The sequence below is a fragment of the Calidris pugnax genome, unplaced genomic scaffold (assembly GCF_001431845.1).
Source record: "Calidris pugnax isolate Ruff unplaced genomic scaffold, ASM143184v1 scaffold116, whole genome shotgun sequence".
Lineage (NCBI taxonomy): Eukaryota > Metazoa > Chordata > Aves > Charadriiformes > Scolopacidae > Calidris > Calidris pugnax.
In genome coordinates, this window is record NW_015090877.1 from 419,617 (window position 1) to 433,247 (window position 13,631).

Sequence of the window (13,631 nt, forward strand, 5' to 3'; positions counted from 1 at the left end):
AAGTCATATAAATTCCCCATAACCATCAGCAGTAGATGCAGATCTAAAGCCAGAAGCTGGGACCTTCAAGCAACTGGTGATTTTCATGTGCTGTTGTTCTTCAATGCCCCACTTAAAAACAGCTCCTTTTGCCTGCAACAGACAGGACGATGCTTTGCAGTGCCTTGCTTGAGCCTGTGAAGTCAGTTGGAAATCTTGTCCATGCAGACACCTGGAGACCACTGTGTGAGTCATCCGCTCTCCAGAGCTATAGCACTGCTTGACAGCAGGCATGAGATAAGTCCCACTTCTAGGCCATCCAGTGGCTCTGTGAAAGAGACATCTTCCTCTATAAGCAACAAACAGGTTAATGCTTGCAAGGAAACCAACTGAGTGATTTGGTGAAATACAGATTAAAACATCTCTGTGGAAGGTGAGGAGCCAGCCCCAGCCTGCGCTGTCCCATTTACCCACTAATCAGCCCAATTATCTTAGGTATAAATCATAACACAAAACACTTACAGAGCCAGAGTCACACACGGAAGAAAGGAGAGAACTGTTGGGGTGTTTTTTGTTTAGTATAATTGATATAATTACTAACAACTCTGTGCCAAGAACTTCAGCTTTTCTCCTTCCAGAAGAGAGTGGAGAGCTGTCTGAAAGCCATAGCAATTAGCAATCCCCACATGCACAGCTTTTATTAGAAAGAATGCACCTCTATTCCAGAAAGAGCCAGCAATTCCCTGAGGAGCAATTAAACAATCCTGAGACTTTTTGGTACCAGGAATGCAGCCATCACTTACTCCATGTTTCCTGTTCTCTTGTCAATGCTGCAAAGGCACACAAGTAATCCTGCCTGTCACGCTGTGCATGAAATGCCTTCGCCTGGACATTTCCTTGTTCCTAACTATAATTTCACTAGCTCCATATTGCTTTTCCACAGTCCAAGCAGGCTGATGATTCTGGGGTTGCTCTGGCTCATTGCACCCAGCAGAAAGTCTCCCTTTCACTCCACTGAGGAATCTGGCTGGGATCTGATTTTCACACTCTGGAGCAGATTAAGGCAGCATTTATGTGGCTGGAGCTCACCAACATTGCCTGAGCAAACTGCTCTCCAGGCAGGTCTCATGGACATTGGCCACACTCATCACAACGTGTCATGTTGCCACCAGGCAGCCCCTGCAGAGGTAAGGATACGGAAGACAGAAGACTTGGGGTTCAGTTTAGTCTTGCAGAGGTGACCTCTCGTTGACGGTGTGGAGACATGGGGCAGAGCCTGGCTTGGAGCAACAGTTAGTAGCCATCCAGGAACATTAACAAACTCCTTAGATGAATTTCAATTATTGCCCCTGTACTACTATAGAGATCCACAAAGACAGGGAGGTGTCCAAGTACCTCAAAAAAGACCACCAAGAACCCATGCTACCTCAACTGGCACTTCTCCCATATCTATGGACCATGGATGTAAAAACGTGCCTTTCCTGACCACATGTTAAATAGCCATGGAGCAAATCCATCAGCATTAATTGTTTCCCCAACACCTGGGGCACTGTGACACTGAAACCAAAACACCCTTGTGGCTTCACCCAGGAGTTCATGACCCAAGTGGGACATGAAGCTAAACAGCCATGGGGTCCATCTCACTCCCTTGCCACAAACTGTCCCTGTCTAGGACAGCTCAGCCTGGTGTACCAGCCCTTGGCTCTGTTCTAGTGTCTCCATCTCTGAAAGCTTAATTTGGTTTTGAAAAATGATAACTATTCTCAGCGGATATTTTCATTGTCTGTTCTTTAATTAATTAAACTTGAAACAGAGCATTCAGTTTAAAACAATTTTTCAGTAAACATATAGGGATTTGGATGAGAGAATGTCTCTGAGAAGAGTAAGCAGTACTTTTTTCTTTTTTTTTTGAAAAACAGATTATGATGCCAAAACCTAACACAATTCTTATGCTGAAGAAGGAATGGAAAAATTAAACAAAGTTTAGCATTTCCCACACAAGTTTTAATTTTGGACAAAAAGGTCTTGTTTGTCCCAAAACAAGAATTTTTTGATGAAAATTTTCAAATAGTGTGTTTAATCTTACCCTGGTCTGCTGCAGGGTTTGCTTTTCCGCTTTTTATTTTTTGGATTTGTCTTCTCGCGAAGGAGAATGATGCTGGTCTCTGATTTGTTTGTAGTCTTGGTAACAGGAGGTAAATTGAGGCAGAATTTGCAACATGCCCACCCTCTACAAGAGGGAAATATACACTCTCTTGTGTCAGCCCTCTGAGCAAAGATGCAAATCCCACGGCAACTGAGCTGAGCTTTGGGTGCAAGGTACTTTTGTCATCCACAGAGGAATCAATAGATCTGGCTGAAAAACTCAGCTGAGCAGCCTTGCACCAGAAAACGCCAATTTGCAGCAATGAAAACATACATTGATGTGGCAAAATGGGAGTAATCAAATAGATATTTAATCCACTTTGGGGTATCATTTCAGCTTGAGGCAAGGTATCAAGTCTTGTGCACTGCATTTAAAGGACAGTTGTCCAAGGGAAGGTTTGACTACACTTCTCAACCACTTACAAATACCCAGCTTTGTCCATCCAGGTCAGAACAGCCAGTGTAGAAAATTATTTTCTGTGTGGCATAGGAAAAGGTCTGTTTCCCAGGAACATCTGATAATTTCACCCAGAAAATACCACCCCTCCCCCACCCTAGAGCACCTGGCACCTGGGATCTTCCCTGCTCTGTGCATCTGAGGGGCCATCTGGTCCTGCAGACTACACGTTTATTACAGGGTGCTGGGAAGTGTTTTGTGAACCAGGTCTGTTGTCTGTGCTGTTTGGACAAGGGTCTGAAGCCAGGGGAGAACAGTGTCTGGGAATCTGCTCCAGTGTCCAACTTTCATCCAAAATATTACTTTATGTAGTCAAAAAGACTAATTTCTGTACTGCATTCCTTTATGGAGGATCCTTGATTTGAGGGCTGGACTATGACAGATCTGTTAACTTATTTCTCTCACGTTTTGAAAAGAGGCAAAGTGTTTTCTCTTTGCAATTTGAATTCAGAGATCTTTCTTTTAGATAGCTTGGAAAAATAAAATAAACTCTGTTGGTTGTGGATGGAAATCAGGATTTTCTTCCTCCTTGGTATAATTGGTTCCTGGTATTTCATCCAAATTTGAAGTGTACTCCTCTTATATTTTGATTTTAAAATCTACAGATAACACATTGTATCCTGTTCACTATTGTTGAATTACTAAACTTTAAGACAGATGATTCCCAAATCTATTTTTTTAGTATTTTTTTTCATAATGAGCTTAATATTTTTTGGCTTCTCATTCTATTTTGAAACAAAAACAAGTCTTAAAAATTAAAGTTTCTCACCAAATTAAACCTCAAATTCAACTGCCTTAAGGTTTCCGTGATGATTAAAAAAAAAAAAAAAACAATTGGCAAATCAATGAGAAAGAAAGGCCTGAATACGTGCATACAGAGAGCACAGGCTTCATGCCTGTGCCATGACAAACGGTCTGATTTGTTTGCAGTGTTTTTGCAGGTAGCTCTGGCTGTTCAGTCAAACACAGGACCCCAACCAGGGCTGCCACATATTTCACATTTCCAAATAAATCCTTTTCTTCTGGAATGGGGCTTTGGCCACCTGGTTTTGCTGTCCTGCACATTCCGCAGTAGTGAGTCTGAGCAGGAGGTGGGGTACCCCAAACAGGGCTGTTTCCCCCCATAGAATGGTTCAGGCAGATCCACAGCAAGCCCGGCACCGGGGGATGATGCTTTGATGCTCATTTTTAGGGGGGGGGTGTGTCTGCAAATCACAGCTGGCCAGTGTCCATCTGGTGGGTCTATATGAAAGGACTTAGTTCAGTTTGTTTAAGAAGCTGCCATCAGTTGGCAGCATTAAATGGCCACCAAGAAGGGATCATCCTTGGTGGCGGTCAAACATCCCCAGGCGCAGGCAGGAGCCTTGCAGTGAGACCTCCTTATGCTAATCACTATTTACAGCCTATTCCAATCTCCCTGGCCATCAATCCATCCCGCCTCGGCATCAAAACTCCCTTTGCATAACACTGCGGGCACGTAAAGCAATGCTAGATCCATCTCTCACTTTTCCCCACCCTGTTTCTTTCCCACTCAGACGCCTGGATGCAAACCTTATCTCTGTGGTGCCCGAGAAGAGCTTTGAGGGGCTGCTCTCCTTGCGTCACCTGTGGCTGGACGATAATGCCCTGACGGAGATCCCTGTCCAAGCTCTGAACCATCTGCCAGCGCTGCAAGCCATGACCCTGGCTCTCAACCAGATCTGGCACATTCCCGATTACGCCTTCCAGAACCTCAGCAGCCTCGTGGTGCTGTAAGCCTTCTCCACTTGTTACTCCCTCACAGCCTTGGCATCCTCCAGCTGGGACAAGGTGCTGACCATCCCTGGCAAACGGGATCACCTGCCAGTTGCTCCCCAGGAGCAGCTGGGCAGCAGATTTTGTTCACAAGAGTCAAGGAAATTTGATATGAAGTGCTAAAATTGCCACTTTTGGTTTTTTTCATGTTTTCTGTCCTTTTCACTCAAGAGCCAAAAGGTTTCCTGATACCCTTCACAAAATGCTTTGAATTAATTAATATTTGAGTATCTGGAAACAAAAAGTTGATATTTTCCCCCTGAAGATTCAAGTAACATAAAGCTTCTCGTTTCTATTTCCCCCTCCAATCTTCAGGAATTTCTGTCAACATGAAAAAACAAACAAACAAACAAACAAACAAACAAAAATAACCTGACCAAAAATCTGTAACATCTTGCAGTCAGGTCAATTTTATTTTTTTCTTGGAAAACATGATGAGAAAACTTTTTGACCAAAATATGATTTCACACAAAAGGTCTAACCTCAGCACCTTGTCCAAGCCTGTGCATGCTTTTTTGCATGACTGTGTTATATGTGAGGATCAACTCTCCTTTGCGGTGATCACAACCCCATGGTGCATGTTCTTCTCCAGTTTGCATTATAAACATTTTACTGCCAGTGTTCAGAGCAATGAGGAAAACAGTGTTGCTCTCAGAAGATACCTGATCCAGCAGAGAAACATTTCCTCCACAGGCAGTGAGACACGCTAAAACCCTCTGCCGCCTGTAATAGAGAGCAATCTGATGTCTTTGGAAGTGACATCAGGAGGTGCACCCTCTCTGTCAGCAGAGGCTTGTACATTACCACCTTTTAAAAGGAAGTTTACATGTGCGAATTAGCTAGTCATTACTTTTTTGGTGTTGATTTGCAAGTTCAGGTGTGATTGCCAATTACTTTAGAGCCCCTGTATCTACATGAACTGCTGCCTTTTAGTCTGGTAATACAGGGCATTAAGTAACCTCAGCATGTGGTGTCTTAGTGAAAGTTTAGCAATTATTTTGTTTTGAAAATTTAAAGTGTTTACTGAAGCCATCTAGCATAGAAAGTGCTTGGACAAAGGACAGTCCAGAGTTTTATTAAGCATCAACTTCAGCTGTTTAGACAAAGCATAAAGGCTTATTTAGGAGAAATGCTAAAAGCAACTTGAGAAATGTCAAATAAGTAGTTTTCACCCACAATAGTGCTCATTCTACAAGGCATCCCATGACCATCATAATGCAACCACTTCATTCAACTTTAATAGCTAGCACGGAGGGTGAGCTGACATTTGGGATTTTATTTCAGTCTCAAAAGCATGCTGCTTTCATTCTGGCTTATCCCATACTTTGGGTGAGAAGCAACTTCTTAATTAAACAGGCAAGCTCAAGAAATAAAAGTCATTGACCATTAGGTCACAAGGGAGAGAATAATGTCCCACCACAGACATTTGGAAGGGAACACATGTGTGATCCTGCCAGGCGCTGTGGGACACGGTGCTAAATTCTTGTGGGATCACAACTGTTTGGCAGAACTGGCCCCATAAATCTCTCCCATGCTTCCATGCACACCCTTGTCAGTGCCCAGCCAGTGGAAAGTCACCCAATGTTCTTCCTGCACCCCTGCCAGGGGTGTTTCCCCTGCTTCAGAGTCACCCACCAAGCCAAGAAGCAAATGCTCCCAAAAGCAAGCCAACCCAGGCAGAAAAGTTTGCGAGGAAATCTCCCTACCGGGATGCAGATGATATGTATGTGCATTCCCCTGCAAGTGTCTGAATTTGCATGTAGATTGAGAAAACCCGGCTGCTACATAAATGTCAGGAAACTTCTAGCCTGAGAGGCATTAAAACAAGCACCTGGGGGAGGACAGCCAAGGACAGATGTGCACAGGAGAGTGTCTCATATACAGCCTGATTAATACTCATGGACACGGCTGACCACAGCTGAGGGCATGACCTTCCCAGGTGCAGAGATGTGCTTTTCCTCCTCCACACACCTTGGGCCGTTGGGAGAGATGTGGGTGATCATCCTGCAGTGACACAAAGCACCAACATCAGAATATACAAGCCTCAATCTGGAACAAGTTACGGGGTTCAGTCTCTGCTAATAAATTACACCTCTGTTGAGGAATTCCCTGATCTTATTCCCATTATTGCTGCTGCAGGTTTCTAACTAGGGCTGCAGGGTGTTCAGCAAGCAGATCGTCATGTAAATCACTCATCATTAAATCTATGAGTCTTGCTAATTGGCGCCATCCTTTCCCCAGCTTTGATAGCAAGGGCTTCGTGTGGTGTGATGTTGGCACTGTGCTGCTGATGGCAGAAGGTAGATGGCTTGTTTGATCAGGGTGGCTCATGGGAACAGGATACTGAAGATCTGGTTCCAGGTCTGACAGAATGTGTTTTAGCATCTACAAAGAAGAAATAGTCCTGAATATTTTTCAGCCAATGATTTCTATGAAGCAAATGTTTTTTTACAAAAAGCATCTTCTTGAGCACAAAAATTTTTCATTTAGAAGCGAGCATTTGAAACCCCCATGCTGCTGTGTTGACAGGCTGATAAAGAGCATGACAGCAGTTCTCGTTAGTGTCCCTCATCTCCTTTGTCAGCTGAATTCAGCAGGAAGTCAACTCCCAAACCAAAAATAACAAGAACCTCTTTCAGCCCCAGCCCCCAGAGGGGTCCATTAATCCTGCAGTAAAATCTCACATGGACGAATTTGGGAACCATGGCCAGGAATGCCCCCAACACCGCAGACATGTCCTTGCTGACACCTCTCTGAAATGGGCTGCAGTTCCCTTCTTTCCTGGTGTCACCACAGGAGCTGTGGGTGGTCTCAGCAGATACTGGGGGTGGATGGGACATGGAGTTAGGCTGCCCTGTTCTACACAGGCCAGGCAGTACAGAGGTTTGCTCTGCAGCTCTGGAATGAGGGACTTGGCTCTTTGGGTAGTTTTACTTTCATCACATGCCAGGGAATCCCTCAAGATAGAGCAAATGCAGTCAAAACCCAAATCCTTCTCTGTTTGGGTCCACAGTCGTAGCTCCTGGAAATCCCACAGACTCAAACATCCCACTGCCTAAGGGACCCAGCATTTGATGCCCTACGTGCAGTGAGCTTGGAGCCGCTGAGTTAACTTGGCCCCATAATGCAAAAATGATGCTCCACTCCTCTTATCTGGCCCTGGCCCTTGTCTGCCTACACACAGGTCTTTCAAAATCGGTTTTTCTACATATGACACTTGTTCATTCCTCCATATCTTTGAGGCCAGAACCACATACTGTAGCAAAGACAAAAATGAACAGCGAATTTACAGACCGTTTCCTCTTCTTTTCTCTAGTCGTTCCTATCATTTGATTTGTCTTTTAGACAGGTAATAAACATCAAATAGATATTTTAAGAGCCTGCTACTGCATATGCTCATAGAAGACTGGGTTTTCCCCTCTTTACATCACTTTACATTTCATGCACTTCAATTTCAGCTGATATTTTATTGAGGAGCACAAGCCACTCATTTGCAAGTGCTTCCCTCCTAGGTCACCCAGCAAGACCTTACAACTAACTGTGTGAAAAACTGAAGACAATAAATGAAGAAAATTTATAGAATCAATTTTCTTACAGTTTTTATCATGTAAGGACATGATGCAGTTTTCTTTCTAATAGTGTGGTTTAGTGATTAGAGGAGAAAATTCGTTTCCAAGATGCCTGGGTTCCCATTCCTATTTTGGTCCTGGTGTTACTCTGGCCAAAACTTTCAAGAGGGACCACTGATTTTCAGTGTTCTCTCTGGGAGCAATCATTAAACATCTCATCCCTGCTTTCCAGGGAAGCTGAGCACCAGTAATTTCAGCTGACACCTGTGGGACACAGAGCTCCCCAGCAGGACAAATCCCAGTCTGGTTGATCAGTGTCAGGATGAGCTTGTGCATCACCACCTTCACCTGTACGAGGGAGTGAAGTCCCTCTCTGAGAAGTTCTTTGGGAACCTTGGTGTTGGCGGGGAGTGCCAGGCATGTGCAATTCATTATTACTAAGAACAATATCGCTTGAAACATCTGGGTCCCATTCATGGGCCTTTCAATTTGGAAAAGTGCCTTTTCTCTCTGAGGACCAAGCACACTGCCTTGGCAAATGTGAATTTCCCACTCCAGCACTTGAGGAAGAAGTAAATAGCACTCCAATGCACCCCCGAGAATGTCACTTCTGATCTAGCTTTATTTTTCACCAGACAAGTCTCATGCTGGTCCTTCACTGCCAGAAATAATCCATGGGAATTTGCACCATTTATGATTTAGGTTTCTCTACTTATCCATGGCCAAGTTGAGGAAAAGGACAATGTTGCTACAATGGGACTGGAAATTCATCATGGCAATGCCTGATCCAGTGGGAGAATTCATACAATGTCAGATTTGCACTTGGTTCAAATCATCTAATGCAAATAAATGATGGAAAATGTTTACATTTGTCCTTTCTGAGAAGAAAAAATGAAGTCATTAGAAATGAAAGTGATGGGGAATCCACCACTTCTCTTTGTAGTTTGTTCCAGTGGTTAGTGTTAACAAAAAAAAAAAAGAAATCAAGCTCATATTTCCTATTTGAATTTTCTTTGGCTTTGACTTCAGACATTTGTTCTTATTATTCTTTTTTCCACTAAATCACAGAACCATTTTAGTACCCATTTTCTAACCAGGAAAAATCCTATAGGTTACACTCCACTCATCCCCTTGATCTTATTTTTAATAAGCTAAACAGATTGAGTTCTGTAAGTCTCCATTCTAGTTTTTTCCAGCACTTGGATCATTTTTATTGCTCTTCCCTGCACCCATTCCAAATTATCAACATTCAGTTAACAATGCGGGTACCAGAAATACAGTTAGCCTTCTAGAGCTGGTTTCAACAGGGCACAATGTAATATAATTTCCCTTTCCTTACAACTTACACTCTACTCCCTTGTTCATGCAGACAAGGACCTTCATGGAACCAGTATTTATCTAGCACATTAGCTCAACCTGATTTCCCTTGTGTGAAAGACAAATGAGAGAGGTGCCCTCTTTCCTTGGAAGTGGCATTTCCAGAGTTGGAGCCCACAGTGTTAATGCCTGTGTTGGATTGTCTCTCAGTTCACTACAAGACTGTTCTCCAGGATTCATGGACTCATGGATTCACGGAATTGTCAGAGTTGGAAGGGACCTCTAGAGATCATCTAGTCCAACTCCCCTGCCAAAGCAGGGTTGGCCAGAGCACATCACTCAGGACTGCATCAAGGCAGGTCTTGAAAATCTCCAGAGAAGGAGACTCCATGACCTCTCCCTGGGCAGCCTGTTCCAGGGCTCTGGCACCCTCACCCCAAAGAAGTTCTTCCTCATATTTGAGTGGAACCTCTCATGATCCAGCTTGTGCCCGGTGCCCCTTGTCCTATCACTGGAAACCACTGAAAAGAGTCTGGCTCCATCCTCCTTCAACCCACCCTTTAGGTACTTGTAAACATAGATGAGCTCTCCCCTCAGCCTTCTCTTCTCCAGGCTAAAGAGCCCCAGCTCTCTCAGCTTTTCCTCATAAGGGAGGTGCTCTAATCCCTCCATCCTCTCTGTTGCCCTGTGCTGGACTCTCTCCAGCAGTTCCCTGTCTCTCTTGAACTGGGGAGCCTAGAACTGGATGCAGGATTCCAGTTGTGGCCTCACCAGTGAAGAGCAGAGAGGGAGAATGACGTCCCTCGACCTACTGGCCACACTCTTTCCTACACAGCCCAGGATTCCATTGGCCCTCTTGGCGACCAGGGCACATTGCTGACTCATGGATAATTTACTATCTACCAGGACCCCCAGATCCTTCTCCTCAAAACTGCTTCTCAGCAGGTCCATCCCTAACCTATATTGGTGCCTGGCATTCTTCTTCCCCAGGTGCAGGACCTTACATTTGCCCTTGTTGAACCTCATGAGGTTCTTCTCTGCCCAGCTCTCCGGCCTGTTCAGGTCACGGACAGCCCTCTGGAGTGTCAGCCAGCCCTCCCAGTTTGGTATCATCAGCCAACTTGCTGAGGATATGCTCTGTCCCCTCGTCCAGGTCATTGATAAATATGTTGAACAGGACTGGGCCTAGTATTGACCCCTGGGGGACACCACTGGTTACAGGCCTCCAACTTGACCCTGCTCCATTAATGACAACCCTCTGAGTTCTGTCACACAGCTGGGACTCAATCCACCTCACTGCCCCTCATCTAGCCCATACTTCCTTAATTTTTTAATGAGGATGTTATGGGAGACAGGGTCACAAGCCTTGCTGAAGTCAAGGTAGATGACATCTGCTGCTCTCCCCTCATCCAGCCATCCAGTTATGACATCATAGAAGGCTATCAGATTGGTCAAGCATGATTTACCCTTGGTAAATCCCTGTTGACCACTTCCAATAACTTATCTTCAATATCCCAGGGTCTGGGATTCATGAGGGGCAGCTTTGGCAGTGAAGACCGAAGCAAAGAAGGTATTCAGCAACTCCACCTTCTCTGTGTCTTCCACCACCAAGGCACCCACCTCATTCATCAGCCGGCCTACATTTTCCCTAGCCTGCCTTCTTTTATTGATACACTGAAAAAAACTCTTCTTGTTATCTTTAACTGTGGTAGCCAAGCTAAATTCTGCTTGGATCCCAGGGTCTGGGATTCATGAGGGGCAGCTTTGGCAGTGAAGACCGAAGCAAAGAAGGTATTCAGCAACTCCACCTTCTCTGTGTCTTCCACCACCAAGGCACCCACCTCATTCATCAGCCGGCCTACATTTTCCCTAGCCTGCCTTCTTTTATTGATACACTGAAAAAAACTCTTCTTGTTATCTTTAACTGTGGTAGCCAAGCTAAATTCTGCTTGGGCTTTCACCCTTCTAATTTTTCCCCTACATATCTTCACTCCACCTTGAAATTGCTCATGAGTAGCCAATCCCTTTTTCCAGAGATCATAGACTTTCCTTTTCTCCCTGAAGTCCAGCCAAAGCCCTCTATTTAGCCAGACTGGTCTTCTTCCCCGTCTACTCATTTTATGGGACCTGGGGATGGCCTTCTCCTGCGCTTTTGAGAGTTCATCCTTGAAGTATGACCAGCCTTCCTGGGCACCTTTGCCCTTCAGGACTGTCTCCCACGGGACACTCTCAACCATGTTCCTAAGCAGGCCAAAGTCTGCCTTTCGGAAGTCCAAGTTGGCAGTTCTGATGGCTTCTTGTCTTGCTTCTGCAAGAATTGAAAACTCTATGATCTTGTGATCGCTCTGCCCAAGACGACCTTGAACTGTTACATTCCCCACAAGACCTTCTCTGTTAACAAGCAGCAGGTCCAGTAGGGCGCTTTCCCTGGTTGGCTCCCTCACCAGCTGTGTTAGGAAGCTGTCTTCCACACACTCTAGGAACCTCCATGACTGTTCCCTCTCTGCTGTGTTATATTTCCAGCAGTTGTCGGGGAAGTTGAAGTCCCCCACAAGAACAAGGGCGAGTGATTGCGAGGGCTCTTCCAGTTGCTGATAGAATATTTCATCGCCTTCTACGTCCTGGTTTGGAGGTCTGTAATAAACTCCCACCATGATGTGTGCCTTGTTGGCCTTCCCCTTGAGTCTGACCCATAAACATTCTACACTGTCATTTCCATTATCAACTTCTAGGCATTCAAATCTGTCCCTAACATAGAGAGCCACCCCACCACCTCTCCTTCCCTGTCTATCCCTTCTGAAGAGTTGGTAGCCATTGATCGCAGCATTCCAGTTGTGTAAGTCATCCCACCACGTTTCTGTGATGGCAACTATATCGTACTTTTGCTGCTGTACAATGGCCTCCAGCTCCTCCTGTTTCTTGCCCATACTGCGTGCATTTGTGTAGATCCACTTGAGCTGGGCTCCCAATTTCACCCCCATCCTTGACCCTTCCCCCAGGCTCGTTACCACTGGGATCCCTTAATCCACTGAAAAAATATACGGAAAAGGGAGTGAAATTAAAATTAAATGAACTCTACTGGAGTGCTGCAGGGATGATTTGGAAAAATTATATTTCTGCCCAATTTGTGATAAGAAATTGTGGGCAGGTACAGATAAAAGAAACTGTTTTGCATTTTTGTGGTGCACAGATGAATATTGTAGGGTTGGCTTTTTTTCTGGTGTGCTTCTAAAGTCTCATCACCTGAGACACATACTAAGATGAAGCATCTCTCCCTAGCCTGCCTGGGGGATTGTGGCCATTTGGTATTCCCCAGCCACTGTCATTTGTGCTGCCTCTCAGCAAGATACAGCGTGGGTCCACCTGACACAGCAGAGCTGGCCCCTCTCATTGTACATGGTAGCACTCGTGCTGTTGCAGGAGCATATGGGGCAGGTTGTCTGCCACCCTGCCACAGGTCAGTCGTGACAATTGCTTTTGCAAAGAGACCACTGTTTCCTAGTGGAGATGCAAAACTGAAAAACAATCTGCATGCCAGTTCACAAAAAAGCAATGACTGTCCTTCTGCTTCCTGGGCAAAGCTACTCTCATGGACGTTTGCCCAAAACCAGCCTCACTCCATGGTACTGATCTGCAAAGGTAGATACACAGATCTTAAAGCTCGCTGCTCTTACTGAGGACAGTGGTGGATCCTAGCTCCAATAGGAATAGGAAGGGCTTAAAGATTTCTCTTGTTTTTGCATCACAAGAGTGTTGTTTATAGCCCAGAACCGAGCATCCCGAGCTGTTATCAAACCAGCTGTAATTTACAGGGTAGAATATAACGTCGTGTGGGCTGAGCTCAAATTGACAAACACTGGAGATGTTGCAATTCCACTTGTTAAAATTTGTTTACCAAGGAAGAAAAAAAAAAAAGGCTGGATGGAAGAAAGGAATGTCTTTTCAAGTGTTTACCTTTCCAACTCTCTTGTTTCTATTATTGCCATGTGGTTTGGTAACAACTCTAGAGTTCAGCTTGGACAGCAAATTTTTTTATAACTCTTTTTCAGTTGCTCATAATTTTCTCACCAACAAAGAACTTCCTTCTGATGATTTTCATTACTCTGCCTCCAAACAAAGCACTTTAGAGCCAAATATAAGCACAGCAGGTGACTGCTTTTCTATTCTGTCCCCTTGTCCAACTTGTGTGATAGTAGTCGAGCTTAGAGAAGGTGTCCTGTTGTACCACCTTGACAAAGCTCCAGAGGCCTCACATCTTCCCAAGCATCCAGCCTTTCGTCTCTCCCTACGCTGTCCCCTCGCAGCAGATGGACCTATGGGACAAGAGGCTCCTGTGGTGCCTCTTGCTGTGATTACAGAGCAACTCCATA

General features: G+C 44.9%; 1 protein-coding gene across 1 annotated transcript in view; it reads left to right on the forward strand.

The window, feature by feature from the left end:
* Positions 1 to 13,631, forward strand: part of LGR6 (leucine-rich repeat containing G protein-coupled receptor 6) — a 151,532-nt gene that overhangs the window by 95,523 nt on the left and 42,378 nt on the right. The window contains exon 5 of the mRNA XM_014946302.1: positions 4,117 to 4,332. Within this exon, the coding sequence (XP_014801788.1) occupies positions 4,117 to 4,332 (216 nt within the window). The remainder of the gene's footprint in view (positions 1 to 4,116; positions 4,333 to 13,631) is intronic.